The sequence below is a fragment of the Danio rerio genome, chromosome 2 (genome assembly GCF_049306965.1).
Source record: "Danio rerio strain Tuebingen ecotype United States chromosome 2, GRCz12tu, whole genome shotgun sequence".
NCBI classification, from domain to species: Eukaryota; Metazoa; Chordata; class Actinopteri; order Cypriniformes; family Danionidae; genus Danio; species Danio rerio.
In genome coordinates, this window is record NC_133177.1 from 1,975,577 (window position 1) to 2,002,870 (window position 27,294).

Here is a 27,294-nt window from a genome sequence, read left to right on the forward strand (position 1 = left end):
CTGCACTAAAGTATAAAGGTGAAAACTTGCATGTGGTTGACCTCGCTTGGTGCAGATTTTCAGTGTAATCGCAGAGCTCTGTCGTCTTATTACTGTAATGTGAAGATCCTGTTGGGTTTAATTTCGTCAAGTCGCATTATATTTCCACAGAGAAAGAAGATGAAATGGGTAAAAGCCATAACAGTCCTCTCAGTTGACATGTGATTTGATCCCACATGCTCATTTAATGCTATAATGATGTCAGTAGTATTGATACTACTCCGTTTGCAAGTACATATTCATTCCCTTCACAAACATAATACACTGTGTGGCATTTAAGTTTTTCCTTTTCAGTGTAATTTGCAGGCATCATTTATGTCAGTCTACCCCTTTTTGCAAAATATACTAAAAATACGTTGCTCTGGGTACGTTTCGTTGCACGTTTCTGATGACAAATCCACTAGAGGGCGCTGCCTACACTTTTGCTGAAGTACATTACTTAAGTGTGTTTTGTTGTACGTTTCTGATATATGTCCTTCTTGTAGACGTCTAGGAGAAAGCAGAGGTTGTCATACAGATCGGCTAGCTTAACACTGAGCTAAACCCTTCACTGAACCCAACCAATAGTGTTTTTAGAAGCAGACGGAAGAGAAAAGTGCATTGCGAACACGTAGTTTACCTTGATTTTACATTGCTTTTCTCTCTTTTGTGCAAGCGTGCTTCACCGGACTCAAACCCAAGCGCTCTGCAGCCAAACTCAAAAGAGTGCAGTGCATCCCACAGGTTTGAATATACTTGCTGTGGTAGCCGGATTGAAACCATTTACCCACAGCACATAAATAGATAACTATATGACATTCACATTTACATTTAGTCATTTAGCAGACGCTTTTATCCAAAGCGACTTACAAATGAGGACAAGGAAGCAATTTACACAACTATAAGAGCAACAATGAATAAGTGCTGTAGGCGAGTTTCAGGTGTGTAAAGTCTAAGAAGCAAAACATTAGTAATATATATATATATATATATATATATATATATATATATATATATATATATATATATATATATATATATATATATATATATATTAATTTAGTTAGTGGAGGGTTCAGAGAGGGAATTGCAGATTAGGAAGGAAAGTGGAGACTAAATAGTTGAGTTTTTAGTCGTTTCAGACAGCGAGTGACTCTGCCGTTCTGATGCATTTAGGGAGTTCATTCCACCAACTGGGCAGATTGAACGCGAGAGTTCGGGAAAGTGATTTCTTCCCTCTTTGGGATGGAACCACGAGGCGACGTTCATTCACAGAACGCAAGTTTCTGGAGGGCACATACATCTGCAGAAGTGAGAGCAGATAAGAAGGAGCAAAGCCAGAAGTCGCTTTGTAGGCAAACATCAGAGCTTTGAATTTGATGCGAGCTGCAACTGGCAGCCAGTGCAAACGGATGAGCAGTGGAGTGACATGTGCTCTTTTAGCTTCATTAAAGACCACTCGTGCTGCTGCGTTCTGGAGCAGTTGAAGAGGTTTGATAGAGTTAGCTGGAAGCCCGCTTGTAGAGAGTTGCAATAGTCCAGTCTGGAGAGAACAAGAGCTTGAACAAGGAGTTGAGCTGCATGTTCAGATAGGAAGGGTCGGACCTTTCTGATGTTATAGAGTGTGAATCTGCAAGATCAAGCATGAAACAAAACATAGTTTGATTTTAACACTATTTGTTTTTACTATTATCTGTTTAAACTTTTTCTTTTCAAAGGGTTAAAGTTAAGAAATGTGTTAAGCAGAAAATTGGGGTAAAAATATGCAGGGGGTTCATGATTTGACTTCAGCTGTATGCGTCTTTGTGAAGTGAATGTGACAGGCAAAATAAACTTGCATTTCCCAGTGTTTGTCTGATGCTTAAATGCATGTAAACACAGTCAGTAATGTCTTAAGCGATGGTAAACAGACAAGACAAAACTAACGATGTGTCAGAATAGATCATTAGCGCATTAGTCTGAAAGCAGACCGTTAGACACGCCGCTGTCTGTGATGTCATTAATAATAATCAAACGCCAATAATGCTGAGGAAAAGAGGCAGATTATGTTCAGCACGCTTGTTTGGGAAACTTTATCAGCTTTAATAAGCTGTTAGATTCTGAACATCTCAGTTTTTCTGTTCTGTTAGTGTTCTTGCTTGTTTTGGCTGCATAATGAATATCTTGTGTGTGTGCGTAGTCAATATTTGTGCATTAATTATAAAGTTTAACCGTAATAATGTTAAAATTTAGTTCATTTGCATGTTTTTAAGGTGTACTGTGTGTATTTATGTGCATATGTATAAATACACATGAACATAAAATATACAAAATAAACATATTTACATATACATTTGAAGTCAGAATTATCAGCCCCTCTGTATTATTAGCCCCCCAGTTTTTTATTAGACTAGATATTCTTCAAGACACTTCTATACAGCTTAAAGTGACATTTGAAGGCTTAACTAGGTTAATTAGGGTAGCTAAACAGGTTAGGTTAATTAGGCAAGTTATTGTATAACAGTGGTTTGTTCTGAAGACTATCGAAAACTAGCTTAAAGGGGCTAATAATATTGTCCTTAAAATGGTGTTTAAAAATTAATAACTGCTTTATTTCTAGCCTAAATAAAACAATTAAGACTTTCTCCAGAAGAAAAAATATTATCAGGCATACTGTGAACATTTCATTGCTCTATTAAACATCATTTGGGAAATATTTAAAAAAAGAAAAAAAAAATCAAAGGTGGGCTAATAATTCTCACTTTAACTGTATAGGGTATATTTAATTTGCATTAGATCTTTATTTATGAGAGTGAGTTTCTCACAGACTTCAACAGAGGGTCAAAATCTTGCTGGTTCTGTGGTTCTTGTCTATCAAATGTGAGCTTTGCTTTGTATTCTCTATTGGATTGGGGTCAGGTGATTGGCTGGGCCATTCTACAGCTTGGTTTTCTTTCTCTGAAAGCATCTGAGAGTCTCCTTGGCTGTGTTTTAGATCAGTGGTTCTCAAAGTGCGGGTCGAGAGACAATGAGGGGGGTCGCTTGGTGATTTCCAAAAAATCTCATATATTTTATTAAACTATTAGAACTATCATATTTTAATATTTTTAATATTATTTATATATTATATTATTAATATATATTAATACTTAATATGGGCGAAGCAGTGGCCAGGTAGGTAGTACTGTCGCCTCACAGCATGAAGGTCGCTGGTTCGATCCTCGGCTCAGTTGGCGTTTCTGTGTGGAGTTTGCATGTTCTCCCTGCGTTTGCGTGGGTTTCCTCCGGGTGCTCCGGTTTCCCCCACAGTCCAAAGACATGCGGTACAGGTGAATTGGGTAGGCTAAGTTGTCCATAGTGTATGAGTGTGTGTGTGAATGAGTGTGGGGATGTTTCCCAGAGATGGGTTGCGGCTGGAAGGGCATCTGCTGCATAAAAACGTGCTGGATAAGTTGGTTGTTCATTCCGCTGTGGTGACCCCAGATTAATAAAGGGACTAAGCCGACAAGAAAATTAATGAATAATATTTAATATTTACATTTAAAAATGTAAATATTATTTAAAAATAATATATATATATATATATATATATATATATATATATATATATATATATATATATATTATTTTTAAATAATATTTACATTTTTAAATGTAAATATTAAATATTATTCATTAATTTTCTTGTCGGCTTAGTCCCTTTATTATATATATATATAAAATATATTTTTATAAATATATTTAAATAATAGATTTAAAAAACATGCACATAAAAAGTCATCAGCCTTTCAAATAATTTTTTTTCCATTGGATTGCAGCCTCTGGGGTTATTAGGCTAGATTAACATCACAGCAATAGTTGCAGCAGATGGATTTTACGGTATAATGTTAAGCTTTGACACCTTAATGGCACTCACTAAAAATAAAGGCCCCGACTGAACAAGGAGGACGATCTCCAAGTGGCTCCAAGTCTCCAAAATTAAACCTTTTGCTATAAACATTGTGCTCGCCATTCTCGTTAAGTGAGATTAGTATTAGATTAAACAAATGAATAATGATTATAAAGGATAGACTGTTGCCCTTCTTTTGTGTCGTCAATAAGCTTGTTTGTATAGTTCCTATTGGTGTGTGTGCACCATTGTTTACAATATTTGTTTGCTTACAGCCACCTCCGAGCATAGAGGGGGTCGTGAGTCACTGGTATTGTCGTTTTAGGGGTCGCAGGTTGAAAAGTTTGAGAACCCCTGTTTTAGATCAATGTCTTGCTGAAATGTCCACCCTGGCTTCATCTTCATCCAATGTGGATGTCGGACTGAGGCAGCTGGTATTCATTTACACTGAGGAAGGGCAGAGGGTTGCTGAAGAACTACTGAGAGATTTCAGCTGCTGTCTGGGCGTTCACTGCCAAACTACACCTCCCTTTCTTCATGTGTTCAATACTTTTTACGTGCGTCATTTCATTTATAAACTAATTAATATTGTTTTCTTTGCATGTATATGGATTTCTTTGGTTGTTATCAACATCTGGAGAATATTTCAAAGTCAACGGCACCTCTAGAAATATGAGAAAAGAGTTCAATAATTATTTCCCCCGCTGTATATATGCATCTTGTTTTCTTTCGATAAATATTGTAACTTTTGGCACTCGTATTTTGACATGCACATCACACAAAAACATTCTGGCAAGGTTTAGATTTTTGTCGTCTTTTCTTTGTGTGTTTTCCTGTGCTAAAGATGACAGCATAATAGACCAGATCCAGCCCTATTTGTTTAAACTGTCAAACACAAATGACGGAAAGCTCTTTGAATGATCCTTAAATGTTTTTAAAATCCAGAGAAAAAAGGTTTGCCTTCACCTTTCTCAAATCCCCTCAGCGTGAAACAATCTTCAGGATGTTTGAATGACACACAAAACAAAAACCTTGGCCTTACAGTGAGTTGGAAAGTGAAAATTCGACCCTAAAATACATTTTATTTATCCTCCAGTGATCGTAAACTTTGAGTTTCTGTGTTTTGTTAAACAAAAAAGAAGATATTTTAAAGAATGTTAGTAATCGGTAACCACTGACATCCATAAAACAAATAGTGTGGAAGTCAATGGTTACAGGTTTTCAGCATTCTTCAAAATACCTTCATTTGTGTTCAACATAAGTAAGAAACCCAAACAGGTTTGTGAAAAGCGAAGGGCGAGTAAATAAATGCTGACTGATGTTTCTGGGAGGGTGAACAATCCCTTTCATTTTTTGGGGGGTGATCTGTCCCTTTAACTCTCAAGCATATCTTATACTGCAGCCATTAATTACTAAAATTAAATTAAAAAAACAAAGCAAATGTCATATCGCTGTCTTTAAAAAAAATCTATGAATGAATGAATTTTTGTGTTTTAAATTTTTTATTATTATTATTTATATCACCATAAGAGTGCGCTTATTTGAAAATTGCTTTCACTTTTAGCTTTCTTCGTTTATTTCCTTTTAGTCAGATTATATGAATATTATCTTTATTTAAATAAATTTAATTAAATAAAAAAATATTATGCTTTTGCTCAAAAATGTCCCTAGGGTCTTTTTATTTAATTAATTTATTTTTATTTATTATTATTTAATTTTATTTTATTTTATTTTATTTTATTTTATGTTTTTTATTATTATTATTTTATTTTTTATTTTATTTAAATTTTAGTTTAATTTATTTATTAATTGTAATATTTATTTATTCATTTATCTATTCATTTTATTTTAGTTAAAATATTATATTTATTTTATTTTAATTATTTATGTGTTTATTTATTATTATTTTATTGTTTATTTATTTATTTGTATTTTATAAATATTGTTGATTGATTGGTAAACCGCTCAGAATAAGGAAACTATTTAAAAAGAAAATCTAAATTAAATAAATGTTCTTAGGAATTCTCCAGGGTTAAAATGCACTTTCTTCAATCCCATCACAAGTAAACGACTCAAATACTGGTGTGAATTCAGTGATTTTTCTGCTTTTTTAAATATTGACTATCAAATTAATTCTAACTTTATTCGACTAAATGCTGGAATTCACACAAAGCATCAATGCACTTCATTTATGAAATGAGAGTAAAAAACAGGTTACATTTGTTCCTATATTCCGTATGTTCCCTCAATAATTCTTCCATGTAAAGAGAGGAAATAAAAGCGAAAGGTCTTTACTGAATCTGAACTCAAGTGGCCACAAGAGACTCATCTGAATGCATGTTAATGCCAGGTGGAAACAGGACCCCAGAGGCTTTTGGGTAATTTTGTTATTGTGATTAAATTCCAGTCCTGCAAGCAGCTGAATGGTGACCAGACAAATGAATGCTTGAGCATTATTAGCATTCCTCCTGGATCTCGGTGCAATCTTCTGAATATTACAGCGTGCTGCTGGATTCACTGTCTGACAACTGATATATTAATTCTTAGCACATTTTTGAAATAATATCACACATTTCTTTGCATCCCGAAAGCAATTTATTTATTTATTTATTTATTTATTTATTTTATTTCTTTAAATGTATTTATTTTAAAATTATTTATTTATTTTAATTTAATTTTTTGTTTGCATTAAATTATTAATATATTTAAAATTTATTTTACATTTATTTATTTATTTCACATTAATTTTTGTTTTTTTTACATTACTTTATTTTAATATTTTTTTTTAATTAGTTTATTTTTTTACATATTTACATAAAAAAATAAATGTATTTATTTATTTATTTTACATTAATTTATTTTACATTTGTTATATTTATTTACTTTTTAATTTTAAAATTTACAATTATTAATTTGTTTTTTACATTCATTTATTTGTGCATATTTTACAATTATTTATTTTAAAATTATTTATTTTAAATATTTTTTTTTATTTTAAATGTATTATTATATATTTTTTTATTTTACTTTTTCACATTTATTTATTCTTTAAAATATTTTATTATAAATTAATTTATTTTTAAATGTAATTTTTGTTTTATTTATTAAATGTATTTTTTTATTATTTAACATTTATATATTTATTTTAAATGTATTTATTTATTTGTTGTAAATTTATTTTATTTATGTATTTATTTTAAATTCATTTATTTGAAAATTTTTAACTTTTATTTGTTTAATTTAAAAATATTTATTTATTATAACTTTATTAATTTTTAATTTATTTATTTTAAATGTATTTATTTGTTTTACAATTATTTATTTTACTTTTCTTTATTATTTATTATTCATTTATTTTAAAATTATTTATTTATTTAAATGTATTTATTCATTTTTGTTTTACATTTATTTATTTATTTTAAATATTTTTATTTTTATTTTAAATTGGCAGTTTTTTACTTGTATTTATTTTTAATGTTTTTTATTAATTTATGTATTAATTCATTTTAAATGTATGTATTTATTTTAGTTTAAGTCCTAATGTTCTCAGTGTGGCTGATCAACAGTCACTGCTTCACTGAAAAGCTTTCTCCCACCACCCCCAAGAATGAAAAACCCAAAAAATCTTTATCCTTGTATCAAACACTCAACAAGATGGTGCTGAGCTATTATATGCATGACCACACATGAGGGGCGGTGCTTTAGCTCTATCAGCCAATAGAATTGTGTGGTTTTCTTTGGGCTCCATCAGGCGTCTGTTCTGATTGGCTGAGATGAAAGGGAGCAGAAATCTGTTATTCTGAGCACATTCACATCTTGTGATGTTCATTATTACGGATGATTTCCATGCAGTCACGCTTGTGTCTAAAACAGGAGCGCACAAACAAACACGGTGGAGAACTGAAAAACACTCGGACAAGCTAACTTGAAAACTTGAAAGTTTTTACTCAAAAATCCTTGGTTTGATATCAGTCATAGACAAAACACAGCCTGTGTACACTTGTGTATGGTTTTTAAATGCACTGCAATATTATTATTAAAATATTATATTATTTCCTATGCAAAATTAAGGTGAAGATTTATTATATGATTAATATTAATATTAATATTATGTTAATATTATTATTGTTGTTGTTGTTGTTGTTGTTGTTATAATTCTTATTATTATTATTAATAATAATAGTAATATTAAGATTATTTGTAGTATTATTATTATTAGATTGTAATAATTATTATATTAATAATAATATAATAAAAATAATAATAATAAAAATAATAATAATTTTAATTACAGTGATATAAACTCCTATATTTAAATGTGATTTAAATTTTTTGTTGTTATTATTATATTATTATAATATTATTAATATTTTATTATTTATTATTATTATTATCATATTGTTATTATTATTATTATATAATTATTACTATTTTATTGTTGTTATTATTATTATTATTATTATTGTTGTTGTTGTTGTTGTTGTTGTTATATAATAATAATTATTATTATTATTAATATTAATATTGTTGTTAATATTACATTATTATATTATATTATTATTATTATTATTATTGTTATTATTATTATTATTATTATTATTATATTGTTGTTATTATTATTACATAATTATTATTATTATTATTTTATTTTTTTTACAGTGATATAAGCTCTGATATTTCAATGTGATAATCTCAATCTTTTGTTCCTCCAGAACCGACGGTGTCTGATGACGCCACCTCTACTCTTCCTCCCAGAAGATCCACTCCAGCAGTCTTGAAGACCACCCTCAGCCTCAGCTTCACCCAGAGACCGTCTCTGAACTCCAGCATCTCCACAGACCCTCTGACAGAGGAGCATCCGGAGCCTCCAGCCGACCCCACCGCCGCCGCCAGTGTACCGCCCGCCAGCAGACGCTTCTGTGAACCAACCGAAAAAAGAGGAATCTCCTGGCCAAAAACACACCGCGGGCTGACAGTGGAGCGGCCCTGTCCCAGAGGAACACGAGGTGTGTCTTCGGGTCATTCCATTATTATAAATGTTTGTTCGTTCATTCATTTGTTCATTTATTTATTCGTTAGTTCATTCATTCATTCATCTTTTAATTTATTCATTGGTTCATTCATTGGTTCATTCAGTCGTTGGTTTATTTGTTCATTTATTCATTCATTCATCTATTCGATTAATTGCTTGTTTGATCAGTAATTCGTTCATTCATTCTTTCTATCATTCCTTCATTCATTCATTTGTTCAGTCATTTATTCATTCGTTTGTTTGGTCAGTCGTTCATTCGTTCATTCATTAATTCGTTAATTTATTCATTCTTTGATTCATTCATTCATTTGCTTGTTCGTTAATTTGTCATTTATTTATTCAATCTTTTATTCATTCATTCATTAATTAGTTTGTTCATTCATTTGTTCATTCCTTCATTTATTTATTCTTTCATTCATTTGTTCATTAATTCATTCATCTGTTCATTCATTCATTTATTCGTTCATTCATTCATCTGTCATTCATTCTTTCGTTTATTCATTTTCTTCATTTCAGTCATTCATTGTTTCATTCATTTATAAATTTGTTAATTAATTAATAAGTAATTTTTTCATTCATTCATTAAATCGTTTCTTTTGTTCATTCATTTGTTCCTTCATTTATTTATTATTTCATTCATACATTCTTTTGTCTTTCATTCATTCATTCATTCATTCATTCATTCATTCATTCATTTGTTTCATTCATTCATTCATTCATTTGTTTCATTCATTCATTCATTCATTCTTTATTTTTAAAGCACATTAAAACATCAAAGGTTTTCCAAAGTGCTGTAAATGTTTTAGTCATGACTAAAAAACGAAAATACATAATACTGAGAACACCAGAAGAAAACCTGTTATAGGAAATACTGTGAACGTTCGAGGTTACTAAAGTAACCCTTCGTTCCCCGAGGAGGGGAACGGAAGCACTATAAGTGGATTTGATTTGTAAAATCCACGCATTGGGAGGTTCGGTTCAGAAGCTACTCGTCTGAAAGAGTATTGAACGGGCCAATTAAGAATGAATTGGCAGCGCAAGCCTGCGCAGGTGAGCGGCATAAGCAATCAACTGAGTATATAAGCTCACCTGGCGCCAGCAGACGCTATCCTTTTTAAGCTGAAGAGACTTTCAACAGCTAAGGGACAGTCATTATGGCGACGGAGTATAGTGCTTCCGTTCCCCTCCTCGGGGAACGAAGGGTTACTTTAGTAACCTCGAACGTTCCCCTTCGGGGGGAACTTCAGCACTATAAGTGGATTTGATTTGTAAAATCCACGCATTGGGAGCCCATTGAAAGCGCCATAATGACTGCACCTTACCAACACCCCCGATGAGGAGATAGTCAAGCAAGCGTGACGCACCCGCATCATGGGGGGCGCGGTCCTCCAACGTGTCCCTGGCCCTAATTTATCCTACTTCAACAGAAGTTTTACGGATTTAGATATATTTTTTGGGAAGTCGTGAGCATCTAGATTATTCTAGGAAAATACGACAGTACGTTGGGAAGCGTGCAATCCCGATAGGGAGGACGCTGCGGAGGCCATCCGTTACCCAAGGGGGGATAGATGGCAGAATTTACATATGGACTAGCCCTAAAAAGGGGGAGTACGCATAGCAAAAGAGTGGTTAGCGGGGAGGGAAGACACGGGTCCGCCCAGGGGGGGGGACTTAACCGTGGCTGAATAGGCATATGGGATCGCCTAGTGGGGACCACGCATAGCAGGCACCTTTACCCAAAACGCGGGCTGACCAGCGGGCAGACCTACAACGTAGTGGGCCAGCAAGTGACTCCTCCGCTGAGTCAGTGCTGGGGGCCACGGAGGAATCTGCAGGGCTCACCTGACGGGGAACTTTACTGACAGATAAAAAGGCGCACGTATCTCCGTGTTAGGGAAAATGGCGCAGCAAGCGTGTTTCAACACCCTACCGAATTGTTTCCTCAATCACCAAGGGTTACCTAATACCCTTGAGGAAACCGGCTCCACTCGCAGATTGTAAAACCTTGCAAATGTGTTGGGTGTCACCCAGCCCGCAGCTCTACAGAAGTCTGTTAGAGGGGCGCCGCGTGCGCGCGCTCGAGAGGATGCGAAACTCCGAGTGGAGTGCGCACGCGCTCTCGGGGGACGCGGCTTATCTCGGCTCTGATAGTGAAAGAAAGGCATCCACAATCTAGTGGGAACTTATTTCGGTACGGCACTTCCCTGCTGCCGACCGTTATAACAGACGAAGAGCTGCTCAGATGATCTAACTCTGAGTGCGGTCCGGATAATACGCAAAACGCGAACTGGACAATAAAGAAGGGCTGGGTCTGCCTCCTCCGAGGGCAGCGCTTGCAGGCTCACTACCTCGTATTAAAACGGAGTGGTAGGAACCTTGGGCACATATCGCGGGCGGGGTCTCAGGACGTGAGAGAAGCCAGCCCAATTACAGGCACGAGTCACTGACCGAAAAATGCCTCCGGGTCCCCGACCCTCTAATCGATATCAACGCGACCAGCAGAGCTGTCTTCAGGGACAGAAAGATACTGAGTCGAGGATCGAAGGGATCTGACGCGGCTTGTGTAGCGAGGGCGAGATCCTAAGAGGGCATGAGAGGGGGCGGGATGGATTAATTCGCTTAACGCCCCTGAGGAACCGGATGATGAGGTTATGCCCACGGTGCTGCCAGCCACCGCGTTATGAGAGCGGAGATGGCAGCCACGTAACCTTGAGTGTGGAGGGCGACAGCCTGCTCTCCAGCTTCTCTCGGCGTAAAGAAAGCACAACGCTGATCTGGCAAATTACGGGGGTCTTCTCAGCGAGAGACACACCATTCAGTGAATAGACTCCACGTCAGGGCATAGGCGCGCTCGGGGAGGGGGCTCTAGCCCGAGTGACGGTATTAGCCACCGCAATCGGAGGTTACCTAAGTCTTCCCCGCGTCTAAAATCTCTTCAAAGATCGGCGAGGGTGCCAGGTGGTGCCCTGTCCCTGAGAGAGTAGGTGCTCTCTCGAAGGGACTGCCAGGGGAGGGCTATCGCGAGGGAGAGCTCTGACATCCAGGTCCGGTTGAGCCAGAGGGGCGCAACCAGCAACCTGTTCCTCGTCCTCTTCCTGACCTTGCACAGTAACTGCGCGAGCAGGCTCACTGGGGGAAACGCGTATTTGCGCGTGCCCCGAGGCCAGCTGTAAGCCAGTGCATCCGTGCCGAGAGCACTCGGTCAGGGAAAGAACAACTAGCAATGAGCGATCTCGGGGGAAGCAACAGATCGATCTGGGCTTCCCCGAATCGCGCCCATATCAGCTGAACAGACTCGGGGTGGAGTCTCCATTCTCCAGGACGCAAGGCTGCCGTGAGAGCGCATCGGCTGCACGGTTGAGCTTGCCTTAATATGAATGGTGTGCAGCGATTCAGCCGCGGATGACTCCAGAGGAGCAGACGGCGGGCGAGCTGAGACATGCGGCGAGAGCGCATACCCCCTATACGGCTGATATACGCCACCGCCGCCGTACTGTCCGTCCTGACCAGCACGTGTTGCCGCTCCAGCACCGGAAAAAAACGGTGGAGAGCGAGGAACACTGCCAACAGCTCCAGGCGATATGCCAATGCAACTGGGTACCTTTCCACAGGTCCGCAGCCGCATGCCCGCAACGCACAGCCCCCCAGCCCGTGTTGGAAGTGTCTGCTGAAACGACAACAAGACTGGACGCCTGTTCTAGAGACACCCAGGCCTGTAGGAACGAGGGGTCGCTCCAAGGGCTGAGGGCGCGGCGACACAGCGCAGTAACAGAGACTCGGTGTGCGCGCGCGTGCCATGCGCGTCTGGGGACTCGATCGTGAAGCCAGTGCTGAAGTGGTCTCATATAGAATAATCCGAGCGGCATGAAGCGGCTGCGGATGCCATATGCCCCAGGAGCCTCTGAAATAGTTTCAGTGGGACCACTATTTTACTGTCGAGCTCTCTCAGACAGTACAGCATCAGCTGAGCGCGCTCTCCGGAGAGGCGCGCTGCCATGGTGACCGAGTCCAGCTCCAGCCCGAGAGAAGAGATCCTCTGCACGGGGGCGAGTTTGCTCTTTTCTCGGTTGACCTGAAACCCCCACAGGTGGAAGTGCCAGAGCACTTTGTCTCTGTGCATAATCAACTGCTCCGAGAGAGGGCAAAAATCAGCCAGTCGTAAAGAAATTGAGTATGCAGATGCCCGCGAGCCGAAGGGGCGCTGAGGCACCCTCCGCGGGCTTGGTGAGGACCCGCGGAGACAGAGAGAGCCCGAAGGGGAGGGCTTTGTATTGCCAAGCTCGACCTTCAAACGCAAACCGCAGAAACTGTCGGTGGCGAGGAAGAGTGGAGACATGGAAATACGCGTCCATCAGGTCTAATGCTGCAGACCAACCCAGAGGACGAACGCACCGGAGGATGCGCTTCTGCGTAAGCATTCTGAACGGCAGCTTGTGCAGGCAGCGGTTCAAAACGCGCAGATCTAGGATTGGCCGTGACCCACCGCTCTTTTTGGGCACGATGAAGCGTGGGCTGTAAAACCCACCCTCCATCTCGGCTGGAGGGAGCGGCTCGATTGCATCCTTCGCCAGGAGGACAGCAATCTCCTCTCGCAAGACAGGGGCGGACAGGGGGCTGACCCTGGTGAATACACACCCGTGACTTGGGGGGCCGTTTCGCGAACTGAATCGCATAGCCGAGTCTGATTGTGCGTATGAGCCACCGCGAAGAGCTGGCCCGCGCTAACCAGGCAGGCAGAGCTCTCGCTAATGGACTCATCGCTACAATCGCTGACGTACCAGCAGTGGGGCAGCGCGGAGTGGGTGTGCTGATCCGGGAAGCTCGCGGGTCCCACGGAAAAGCTGGAGGTGAGATATTTGCTCTCACTCCAAACCCGAGCTCCGGAGGGGAGGCTCGAGGGGTGGGAGAAAGGAGACCGTCCTCCCAGCGCTCGTGAGCCACTGGCGAAACGCACCGAATCTGCAAGCTAGAAAGCATAGCGTCCCAGACTGGCAGATTTCGGGCTGTCACATCTGGGGAAGTGAAAAGTGCCCTTTCATAATGTTTTCATGGCAGTAAAAAGTGCCGTTGGAAATGGGGCCCCGCCCTCCAGCGGGGAAAGAGCAAGTTCCCTCTTCTCCAGATGGCCTGTCCCAGGGGCGCTTCGCGGTCCGTTGCCGGACTTAGCGGCGTTCTGGGCAGGGGGGCTGCCTGCTTCCGAGGTGCCCGACGCGCTCGCTTCGCCTGAGGCGTGTGCGGGGGCGGAGCAGCTCTCGTAGGCGGGCGCCTTCGGCGAGGAGCAGGTATGAATGGCACGGCGGGCGGAGCGGGCTACGGACCGCCGATAAGACATCACCCACCAACTGCTCTCTCACCGCCTTGAATTCCTGGGTGAATTCACAGACAGTGTCGCCGAACCTGGCTGGGGATATGGGGAAGTCAAGAAAGCGGACTTTGTCGACTTTGCGCATATCAGCCAGGGGTGGCGCTCCTGGACCACTAATGTGGACATCGTCCTCCCCAACGCACACGCAGCGGACTCAGTAGTCCGAAGAGCTAAGTCGGCGGCGGTGCGAAGCTCGTAAGCCTGGGTTGGACCCACCCTCGTGCAGCTCGGCCAGCGCCTGCGCTTGGTAGCGCTGGTAGGTGGCTATCGCATGCAAGGCGGAAGCAGCCTGGCCCGCAGCTATGTAAGCTCTAGCTCCGAGGGAGGTAGATAACTTACAGGCTTTGGATGGGAGACGAGGCGGACCCCGCCAAGAAGAGGCGCCGCGCGGATTTACCGCCATCGCGCACTCAACCTGAGGAATCGCCACATACCCCCTGGCTGTTTCACCGTCAAGAGTGGTTAGGGTGGAGGAACACGCAGCACGAGCAGAAAAAAGTGCTTTACAAGACCGCGTGAGCCTACTGTGCACCTCCGGGAAGAAGGGAACGCCCCTCTAGTCGGTCCGGCCGCGGAGCTGGGGGATAAACCATCTCCAACCCACGGCCGAAGCAGCCCGGGAAAGCACGGCTAACATGTCCGTTTCAGGATCCGTAGTGACAGCGCTCACCAGCCCGAAGGGGGCGAGCGGGTCTGGATCATCATCGGACAATGAAAGCCCACCCTCCGATGCCGCGGTGGACATCTGGTCTCCGGTGTCATCGGGCGTAAGGGCTACCATCTGTTAGACGGATCGCTTCCCCCGCCCGAAGCTTGGATGGAGCGCTTAGAGGAGCGGGAGGTCCGCGGGCCCGTGGGCGACGGATTATCTCTCGCTGAAACCCTCAGATCTGCCCGAGTGCCCGCTGCAGAGCAGGGGACAACTGGGGTGGTTCACCCTTTTGCAAAGGCTAACCGCGATCTTGCGCAACAGTCATGGCATCGCAATGACGACATGAACTGCCCGCGAGCAGCGCATTAACATGCTGGACCCCCAGACATGTAACGCAATGCCCGTGCCCATCATCCGAGGACAGGAAACCACCGCATCCAGAAACGCACAGTCGGAGCGCCGTCCTGAAAAGGACGTGCTGCACGACTGTGTTGCTCTTTCTGTGAAGTTTGCAACTTTATACGCACCGCTCTGGAGGACCGGACCCAAAGAACGCCAGGCAAGGGAGAAACCCAGCTCGACCGTCTGCCACTGCGTGTACACACTCTGGACCGGGAGAATGCTCTCGTTCGCTCAGAATCGCTGGTCACAGCAGGAGGAACCCTCATCAACTCGATCAGAAAGTCTCTGAAGCGAAAAGGATAGCGTCTGCTGGCGCCAGGTGAGCTTATATACTCAGTTGATTGCTTATGCCGCTCACCTGCGCAGGCTTGCGCTGCCAATTCATTCTTAATTGGCCCGTTCAATACTCTTTCAGACGAGTAGCTTCTGAACCGAACCTCCCAATGCGTGGATTTTACAAATCAAATCCACTTATAGTGCTGAAGTTCCCCCCGAAGGGGAACAACTCCTTGCTCTGTTAAACATCATTTGGGAAATATTTTTAAAAATCACAGCAAGTCTAATAACTTTGACTTCAGCTGCATTTTGCTGTAATCTTGAACTGAGTGTTTGTTGTGTCTGCTCCTCCAGGAATCGCTCTGTTCCTCTGCTTGACCGGTGGCGTCTGGAACCCGAAAGGTCCCGATCTCAGCAACTGTACGTCACACTGGGTGGCTCAGGTGGCGCAGAAGGTCAGATGATGCTCGATGTCATTTCAGATCCACTTTGCACAATACACTTGAGTTATTTCACAATACACAGAGCATGGACCGCTAGAAGATTCTGACGGTGTGATAACCTTGGATAACCTTGTGTGATTACTGCTCTAAAATATGTACTTTTAAAATGTATGGGGGGGGGGGACTTTTTCCCCCATTGAACATAAGATATTTAATTTTTAAGAAACATTTAACATATTTTGTGTGTATAATGTGTATTTTCTGATGAATTCTCAGATCTGCAGTGGTGAGAACTCTGATGAGTGTAGTGAATGATTTAAAGTCGTAGTTCCTAGAGTAATATTAATGTAGAAACAGAGGGTGTGGCTTGTTTTTTTCTGCTGTGAGCTGATTGGATGTAGTAAAGTAGGTGTTTTATTCAACCCAAGCTCATTCTGAAAACGTAGCCCCGCAGACGTTTCTGGAGACCGCGATTTACATGGCCGGAGGTACGTAAAGGCCGCATTTAGTTTTTTTCGAGCGAACGCTGCGGGGCGGTGTGGCGCCGCTCCGCCCCTCCTCTTCGCGCTCGCCGGCCGACGGCTCGCCTCCGAGTGGAGGGCTTTCCCGATGCAATCAGTTTGTCCGCTTAGCTCACAGCGTTGCGTCGGCAGAGCGGAGGCCCCGGAGGAGGAGCCGGCCGCGGTGGACGATGACCGGGATCGAGTCCGGGGAACAGCGGTTCCGGAAATCAGGTAAGACGAAAAACGGAATCCGAAAAATAAGGGCGAGAACGCGGCGGGATCCGAAAACGCGGTCGAAATCGAAGACGAGGGCTTTTGCTTTTTTTTTTTTCTTTTTTTTTTCTGGATGGCTTTTGCGAACCGTCGCTCGGGTTTAGGGAAGGAGAAGGAGGAGGAGGAAGAGGAGGGCGGCCGAGTCGGCCGATCCGGCGGCTTTTCGCGCGAGAACGGCGCGGGTGCGAACGGCGCACGCTCCCTAGAGGCGCCCGAGACGCAAAAAAGCGCACACAGCGGCCTCTCGCGAATCCGCGAAATCAAAAAACGCTCGAATACGTACCTCCCGGGACGTAAATCGCGGTCCGCAGAAACGTCCGTGGGGCTACGTTTCCACAATGAGCCCGGGTTGGTTTTATTCAGAAAGATGGTGAAAGGGTTATTACAACCTAACAGACTCCTCCTTCTCATTATTTCTGTTTGATGGCTAAACTGACCACTAAAGGGGCGTGGTTAAGTATGTTAGCCCCTCCCAATACCTCAGACTGGTGTGATCTCAGAATCTCAGGAAGTGCATTTTCAGATTTTAATTACAAGAGCAAACTATTGTTTATTTCCTAATGCACAGATGAATCGTTCACCCTAAAACCAGCAATGTGGGCTGATGAAATCACTATGGTTATTTTTGATTTCATAGGGACTTCAAAGTGTTTTTGTGTTGATTTCTCAGATCCGCAGTGGTGAGAACGCAGCGAGTCTGGCCAATGAACTGGCTCACCACACTCAGGGCTCAGTGTTTGCTGGAGACGTCAGCTCCTCTGTGCGTCTGATGGAGCAGCTGGTGGACATTCTGGACGCTCAACTGCAGGAGCTCAAACCGGACCAGAAGGACTCGCCTGGACGCAGCTTCAACAAGGTACACACAATCTCCACAGTTCTCACATGTTTAAAGACTGAGTTGAGGAAAACGCTAACAGTTCTGGTCTGACGGTCTCTTCAGTTGCATGATAAATATAATGCCTGGATCATTCCTGCTCTAAAATTGCACATCTGTTTGTTTGTACATCTCTGCGCAATTCTATTCTTTAGTCCTGGTTGATTGGAAGTACATGCCTCAGGGTAAAATATGTTGCTGTTTCTTTGCACGTTTCTGATTACAAATCCACTAGAGGGCGCTGTTTACATGTTTGCGAATCTGAAATACGTTACTTGGGTGTGTTTAGTTGTAAGTTTCAGATGCACGTCCTTCTTGTAGATGTTCAAGAGAAGGCGGAGCTTGTGGTACAGATCGGCTAGCAAAACACTGAGCTAAACCCTTCGCTAAAGCCAACCAATAGTGTTTTTAGAAGCAGACAAAAGAGAAAAGTGCATTGTGAACACATAGTTTACCTTGATTTTGCATTGCTTTTATTTCTTTTGTGTACGCGTGCTTCATCAGACTCGAACCCGAGCGCTCTGCAGCACAAACACCATATGAAATGAGCTACAGCCAAACACCAGAAAAGTGTTCATATTGAGACAGATAGGTGAAACAATATCATTAGTGTGAACAGGAACGAACGTTGATATTATCATACTGCCCCCTAGTGTCCATTTCACTTACGAACTGCAGTCAAACATGTGATTAAATATGTTTTTTTAGCAATTTCACAAAAATACATTGCTCCAGCTACGTTTCGTTGCACATTTCGGCTGACTAATCCACTAGAGGGCGCTGTTTACATCTTTGCGAATCTGAAATACGTTACTTAGGTTATGTTTAGTTGTACGTTTTAGATGCACGTCCTTCTTGTAGATGTTCAGAAGAAGGCGGAGCTTGTGGTATGGATCAGCTAGCAAAACGCTGAGCTAAACCCTTCGCTAAACCCAACCAATAGTGTTTTCAGAAGCAGACGAAAGAGAAAAGTGCATTGCCAGAATATAGTTTACCTTGATTTGACATTGCTTCTATTTCTTTTGTGTACGCGAGCTTCATCAGACTCAAACCCGAGCAGCCTAACACCAGAAAAGTGTCCATATGGAGACAGATAGGTGACACAGATGTGTTTATTACAAATCATATACAGTGTTAAAATGTCAAAGAATTGCACTAAAATAGTTCTTTATTCATCAGTAATATGTCCCAGTAAATATCATTAGTGTGAACAGGAACGAACGTTGATATCATCATACTGCCCCCTAGTGTTCATTTCACCTACAAACTGCAGTCAAACATGTGTTTAAGTATGTTTTTAAGCAATTTCACAAAAATAAGTTGCTCCAGCTACGTTTCGTTGCACATTTCGGCTGACTAATCCACTAGAGGGCGGTGTTTACATCTTTGCAAATCTGAAATACGTTACTTAGGGTGTGTTTAGTTGTACATTTTAGATGCACGTCCTTCTTGTAGATGTTCAGAAGAAGGCTTAGCTTGTGGTATGGATCAGCTAGCAAAACACTGAGCTAAACCCTTCGCTAAACCCAACCAATAGTGTTTTCAGAAGCAGACAAAAGAGAAAAGTGCATTGCCAGAATATAGTTTACCTTGATTTTACATTGCTTTTATTTCTTTTGTGTACGCGTGCTTCATCAGACTCGAACCCGAGCGCTCTGCAGCACAAACACCATATAAAATGACCAAACACCAGAAAAGTGTCCATATGGAGACAGATAGATGACACAGATGTGTTTATAACAAATCATAGACAGTGTTAAGATGTCAAAGAATTGCACCAAAATAATTCTTTATTCATTTGTAATATGTCCCATAAATTTCATTAGTGTGAAAAAGAAAAAAAAATTATATCATCATACTGCCCCCTAGTGTTCATTTCACCTACAAACTGCAGTCAAACATGTGCTACAGTATGTTTTTTAGCAGTTTCACAAAAATGTGGGCTAAATAATGTATTTCCAATAAGTTTACAACAAGAAAAACGTGTTTTATTGGGACAAAGATATTCATGAATTAACCGTATTTAACTTAAATTAAATAAAATTAACTAACGTCAACGAACATTAATAAATACCAAATATAATGTATTACTAATAGTTTGTTCATGTTAGTAAATACATTAACTAATGTACCATTATTTTAAACTGTTAGTAAAAAAACAAAAACCGTTGCCATAATACTGCCCCCTAGGGTTCCTTTTACCTAGACATTGCAGTCAAATGGTTGTTTAAGCAACTTTTTGTGGTTTCCCAAAAAATATAGGTTGATTATTTGGTTGAACGTATTTCAGATTCGCAAAAAAAAATGTAAACAGCGCCCTCTAGTGGATTTGTTATCAGAAACGTGCAATGAAACGTAACCGGAGCAACCTGTTTTACTTTTTCGCATCTACTTTCCAACTGAAAAATTTCATAAATAAATAACACATTGATTCACAGTACGCTTGTATTATTTTAGGGTAAGGAGAAAGTTATCTTTGAAAAAAAAAAAAGTTATGAAGTCCAGCTTTATCCGTGTGGATGAGTGATGGTACGCTAGTCTTTATTGTTCGCTGAAGTGTCATTTGTTATTTTAGTCCCGCTCTTACAGCATCACCGCCACCATGGTTTATATAACGACAGCAATTCCCAAGACTCATTTATCATCACCGCTCTCCATCAACACCAAAGCAGATCAAACAATTCTCCACCACTAGACCTGTTTTCAACACAGACAGATTTGGACTTAAATGTGAAACGTCCAAATGTTTGTTCAATAGAGTGCTGCAGAAAAGACTTGAAAACATTAAAGAGAGAAGATCTTACTGCTGACTCTCTTGAGATTCTCCTGTGGGGTTTGATCAGTTTTATAATATCAATTAATGAGTAAATTAAGCCCCGTGGGAAACACAGGGTTTGTTCTACAACATTAACTGCACGCTCTTATCAAGTTACTTTAACAACACAATATTATACAGAGAGCAGATTTTTTTTTTCAACACATTTCTACACATAATAGTTTTACAGGGTCATGACACCCCCCGCTTTCGGTTCAGGTCCACCTCAGAATTTTGTCAAAAGATGCATCATAGTTGGCGTGGAGCTCCACGAGGAAAGGGCAGGAGTGGGCGTGGCCAGCAGGGGAGAAGGAGGGGAGAGAACAGCTGTTGTCAGTTAGCGCACAAAACGAGACACAAACCGTGAGGAGACGCATGAGTTTATAGTTTACAAAGTTCAAATGCAAAGAAATGAACAGTAATTTAACGCCCTGCTACATTTGTTATTCGTAATTTCATATACAGATAACCACAATTTAGATCATTACAAAGATAATCGTGTTGAGGGCTTTACATTAACACCCGCCAACCCACCAAATGCGTTTAGATTTCAGCAGGTAAGACAGCCTCTCCTACTAGCCACTTTGGCAGGTTGGAAATCATTTTTACATTGTAGTTTTCTTAAAGCAGGGTTCGACTCGACAATAAGGATGGCCCAATATGCGTGCAAATGTAATCTTAGAATCGAGAAACAGCACGACTGAAAACAATAACTGTGTTTGCGCGAAACAAAGCAGGTGAATATCGTATAAGACAGTGGTCACCAAACTTGTTCCTGGAGGGCCGGTGTCCTGCAGATTTTAGCTCCAACCCTAATCAAACACACCTGAACAAGCTAATCAAGGTCTTACTAGGTATACTTGAAACATCCAGGCAGGTGTGTTGAGGCAAGTTGGAGCTAAACCCTACAGGGACACCGGCCCTCCAGGACCGAGATTGGTGACCCCTGGTATAAGAGGATGATTACTCTGTACGCTGTTTAAAGGGTGCGCGCTCCCGTTTACTTGCACTTTTTTTCCGTTCACTTGTGATCGGTTCTCTTTGAAAAAGACTAGACAAAAAACGATGCTCGTGTACCCACAGTCCTGCTGCTTTTAAGAGCTCAAGATTGAAAAATTATATATATATATATATATATATATATTTGTAAGCAACAGCTGCAGTCACTGCTTTCCTTTTAATTATTCTCAGGCACGTGATCATCCTTTCATTATCGCTCGTGGTATGATTTTACCTGCTTTCCTTTGCTCACAGTTATTTTTGTTAATATAGTTTAATTATCATCCTTTACAGTAACATTTCTTTAATATGAGATTAACCAACCATTTGTGTGTAGTAACTGCTGATCTGGGACAACACAGCATCTAAATCAAGTCATTTTAGCATGTCGAAGTCACATTTATTTATATAAAATATATTTTCCAAATCACAAGTGGCAAGTGGCTAGTAATGTTGGAAATCTACTAGCCACTGTGGCTGGTGATCAAAAAAGTTAATGTAAAGCCCTGATCGTGTTCATATAAACACAATGAGGACTTCTCCCTCAATCCCCGGGTCTGAATCATAGGTCTGAATGCAGACTCAGTGCAGCAGGTCTCTTGCCCTGTCTGTTTTAATCATTGCTGGTAATCTGGAGGATTTAGGTGAACACAGCTGCACGGCGATGTGTCTAAATATGAACGAACTCCTGATAAAAGACAACGTCCGCCATTCTTCAATTCTCGTACTGCTCTCCCGAAAATAATGCTTAATGGACACAAACAGCTTTGCTGTATCAGCCCTGACAGCATCGCGGGGAAAAACATGTAACAAACCCTGTGGATCATGAAAAGAAACACATACAAGCCTTCATGAACAGCTAAATACTGTGTGCTGTTGGTCCGTGTCTCAGCTCGGCACTGGCAGGTCGGTCTTACCTTCGGAAAGCACGTGCAGTTATGAATAATTAAGAAGCCGGCTCTTCCCATAGGATAAGAAAACTCCGCTATGAATATTAATGAGAACTCGACGCCTCATCTTTGCACTTGCAGTTTTGCGCTATGTTGCCGATTTTGATCCGCCCCAAAAATCATTTTAAACCCGGAAGATTAAATTAGCTGACAAAAACTCCAAATTAGCCAGTTTTCCCCTCAATTAAAGCTGACAGGTGCTAACATTGTCTTAACTGATGCTCAACACACACACATCTGTTAACATCTCAAAAAAAAAGTACTCGAGGGTTTCTTGAACCTTTAATAACTCATAACTAATAACTGATTTCTTTTCTCCTTGCCATGATGACAGCACATAATATTAGACTAGATATTCTTCAAGAACACTGGTATTCAGCTTACAGAGACATGTAAAGGCTTAACTAGGGTAATTAGGGTAAAGTTAGGGTAATTAGGCAAGGCATTGTATAACAGTGGTTTGTTCTGGAGACAATCCAACACTAATATTGCTGAAGGGGGCAAATAATATTGAGCTTAAAATGGGTTTAAATATATTAAGAACTGCTTTTATTCTAGCCGAAATAAAACAAATAAGAAGAAAAAATATTATAGGAAATACTGTGAGAAACTCCTGAATCTGTTCAACATCATTTAGGAAATATCTAAAAGGAAATTCACAGGAGGGCGATTAATCGAATAAAACATTATAGTATCATTTACCCTTGATATTTTTCCCCATTCAATGAAAAACCCCATTAGAAAACCACAGTGGTGGATTTGGACGTAATTCTTCCAGCAGATTCTGACATCGCTCCTGCACCGCTTTATTGATTTATATAATAGAGGTAATAATTCTGTGCACGGTGGCGGATCTCTGTATTGGTTATTAATGTAGAATAGCAGATTTTCCTGAATATATTCAGCTCACGGAGCTCCAGACCAGCATTCCAGAGACTTCCAGATTGATTACAGAGTTTCTGCTTATGCATTATTAATAATGCTATTTAATATTAATATTATTCTAATTTTAAAGTTTTGGTCGCTGGTTCGAGTCCCGGCTTGGTCAGTTGTCATTTCTGCATGGAGTTTGCATGTTCTCCCAGTGTATGTGTGGATTTCCTCCGGGTGCTCCGGTTTCCCCAACAGTCCAAACACATGTGCTATGGGGGAATTGATGAACTAAATTGGCCATAGTGTATGGGTGTGTGTGTGAATGTGAGAGTGTATGGGTGTTTCCTAGTACTGGGTTGTGGCTGGAAGGTCATCCACTGTGTGAAACATTTGCTGGAATAGTTGGTGGTTCATTCCGCTGTGGTGACCCCTTGATAAATAAGGGACTAAACTGGTGGAGGGGGTCAGGCTGGCCCACGGGATCAATGCGGAGACTCGTCTGTCACTATGGTCTTTCAGGAATCAGTCTCATGTTTTCCATGACCACCACATCATCTGCTCAGGGCTCAGGGTACGACCTGGTCCAGGATTATGGATACCTTAGCATCATCTTTTCACAGGTCTTGAATCGCATCAATGGCGCTGCATAGTCTCTAGGGGCCTCAGAATGGGTATCCCCTGATGTAAATAGAGAATGAAGAAAATAATTAGTGTAGCTGCTGTTCATAGTGTATATAAACAATATGCAAAAATGCAGTGCTATAAATGAAAATAGCAGTTATATAAACAAACATGTAAAGCATATGAGAGTTTCTAACACAATGTCAGGTGCGTTAAGACAGGAGGAGTGTGTCCTACAGGTGGTGGTCAAGCCCAGTGCACCTACATTCATCCATCATACTGTTATGCGATGCATTGTGAGTATGTTTTACTAAAAAGATAGGTCTTTAGTCTAGTTTTGAACTGCGAGAGTGTGTCTGAGCCTCGGACATTATTATGAATGCTATTCAAGAATTTAGGAACCATAAATGAGAATGCATGACCTCCTTTAGTGGACTTTGCTATTCTAGGTACAACCAGAAGCCCTGAATTTTAAGATCCTAAAGAGCGGGTTGGATTGTATTAAGACAGAAGGTTGGTTAGATAAACAGGAGCTTGATTATTTAAAGCTTTATAGGTAATAAGTAATATTTTATAATCAATACAGAACTTAACATGCAGTAAATTATTTTTTTAGTTCATATTTGTTTTCATTTCCATTTAGTTTAAAACTTAAATGAACCATATAAAAACTGTGTATATATATATATATATATATATATATATATATATATATATATATATATAAAGTCTTCTTCTTTCTTCTCCTCTTCGTCGTCTTCATTGCTCCAGTAGTTCTGCAGTTCTCTCTCTTCAGTCTCTTATATAAGGCAGATCCACATTCAAAGCCATGTTTAATTGAAATGGATTTAATGGACAGGCTCTGCGGCGTCCTTTCAGTCATATTTTTATACTCTCCATGACTTCAGCTTTGAAAATATTCAGATATTTCTCCAATTTGTCTTTGCACTGAAGACTTTTAAAGTTTCCTAGAACTCAAAATCGAATTATTAATTGACTGCTGCACTTTAAAAAAAGGTAAATCATTTAGGTGTGCATATTTTATTTTATTTTTATTTAATTTACTTGTTTATTTTTATTTATTTTGAATTAATTGTATTTACTTTTTATTAATTTTATTTACTTTTTATTTTTATTTATTTATTTTCATCTATTTTTTTTTTTTTTTCGTTTTTTAATTATTTGTTTTTGTTTATTTGTTTATATTTTGAATGTGTTGTTCAGTGTTTATGTTAGTAAATACATTACCTAACATTAAGCAATGGATCCTTTTTTTTTTCAAGTTACCTGATTAATTCAAATTTTTAATTATTACTTTATAATTATTAATAAAATAAATTAAATTATTAAATAATTTTTTATTTTATTTTTGTTTCTTATGGCGCATTAGTCCATAATAGCAAATATACAAAATATTATAAATAATTTAGGTGTGCAAATTTTATTTTCGTTACTTATGGTCCATTAGTTCATATTAGTAATTTTATTAACTAACATTAACCAAGTATGAACAGTTTATGTACAGCATTTATTAATTATAGTTTAGCATTTAATGCATTACAAAAATCCAAAATTGTTAACTAGAACTAAAAATTAACATCTGTATTTTAATTTGGCATTTATTTTATTATTACTATTCATATTATTTATTATTCTGTATTTATTTAGCATTAACAAATGTAAATAAACACGATAATACATATATTGTTTTATGTTTGTTTATGTTTGTAAATACATTAACTTACAATAGTGGAACCTTATTTTAAAAGTTACCTGACTAATTAAATTTATTAAATAATTACTTAATAATGAATAATAAATTGCTTTATTAAATAATTAATTATTTTATATATTTATTAATTAATTAATTTTTTTTATGTTACTTCATTTTTTTATCTATATATTTTTTGTTAATTTATTTTATTTATTTATTTTTTATTTAATTTAATTTTAATTTATTTTATTTTATTATTTTATTTTATTTTATTTTATTTTATTTTATTTTATTTTATTTTATTTTATTTTATTTTATTTTATTTTAATATTTCTCGCTCCCATAAGATCCACCAATAGCAAACCACAACCATCCAGTCAATCCCTCATAAACAAAATCCAGTCCAGCCCTCATTTGTTCTCATTTTCTGAGCTGATTCAGTTTTCTACATCTCATAAAAGAGCAGAGAAGACGATCTCAAGTTCAGTTTCATGCTGTCTTTAATCTCCTCTGAACACTCTTTCAGCTTCAGTAGTGGGATGTTGGAATGGTCTTTCAGAAACAGTGGGTATAAATTACAGGCCTATTTTTGCGAAGCTCATTTATCTCTGTGAAGGTCAATTTCATAACCCTTATTCTGGGGGACCTAAATCCAAACAATACGTAATATTTTTGGCACGTTTCCCATAATTTCTCAATCACAGCTTACTTGGCACTAGAACTACCAAGGCGGTTATTTTGACCTTTTTAAACTTTTGCAACTTAATAACTTTGTTGAAATAAATCCCACATATCTATTTATAGAAATATGTGTGTATTTCTTTCAAACATAGTTATTTTTATTAAAATTCTACAACACAATAGAGCTGAATATTAAAATGACTGCATACGTTTCCGTATCTGCTACTTTTTTCTCGTGATTTTAACCCTTTCACGCTTACGATCACACCGGTGTGATCAGCCTTGGCTGATCCTTGAATCGTACATTCACTCCGGTGTGATCAGCCTTGACTGGTCCCTGAGGCATACGATCACACCAGTGTGATCAGCTTTGGCTGGTCCCTGAACCATACGATCACACCGGTGTGATTAAAACGTTCAGAGCGCACGTCATCAACTGCTAAAACTCAAATCTGACTGTAAGAGGTGCGCATCGCTTGTCATAAATAACTATTTTTCCGTGCTAACATTTATTTTCGGTTTCAGACATTCAAATACACATAACTACAAGACAAAAACATTTAAGGCTTGTAAAATGCATGCGGATGTATATGAAGGTGGCAATATTCGTTTTCTTTTTGGCTTAGTCCCTTCATTAATCAGGGGTTGCCACAGCAGAATGAACCACCAACTATTCCAGCTTATGTTTTACGCAGTGAATGCCCTTCTAGCTGCAACCCACCCCTGGGAAACACCCATTCACTCTCATTTACACACATACACTACGGGCAATTTAGCTTACCCAATTCATATATAGTGCATATGTTTGGACTGTGGGGGAAACCGAAGCACCCGGAGAAAACCCATGCCAACATGAGGAGAACATGCAAACTCCACACAGAAATGACAGCCAAGGCTTGAACCAGCGACCCATATATTGTTTATTAAGTTACACA

The 27,294-nt window shown here is 39.7% G+C and overlaps 1 protein-coding gene across 10 annotated transcripts in view; it reads left to right on the top strand.

Annotated features, from left to right (window-relative positions):
- adgrl2b.1 (adhesion G protein-coupled receptor L2b, tandem duplicate 1) overlaps positions 1–27,294 on the top strand; it is a 228,657-nt gene that overhangs the window by 133,073 nt on the left and 68,290 nt on the right. For all 10 annotated transcript variants that reach the window (NM_001366847.1, NM_001366848.1, XM_073911631.1 and 7 more), the window contains exons 6-8: positions 8,599–8,892; positions 15,968–16,068; positions 17,503–17,688. In NM_001366847.1, the coding sequence (NP_001353776.1) occupies positions 8,599–8,892; positions 15,968–16,068; positions 17,503–17,688 (581 nt within the window). The remainder of the gene's footprint in view (positions 1–8,598; positions 8,893–15,967; positions 16,069–17,502; positions 17,689–27,294) is intronic.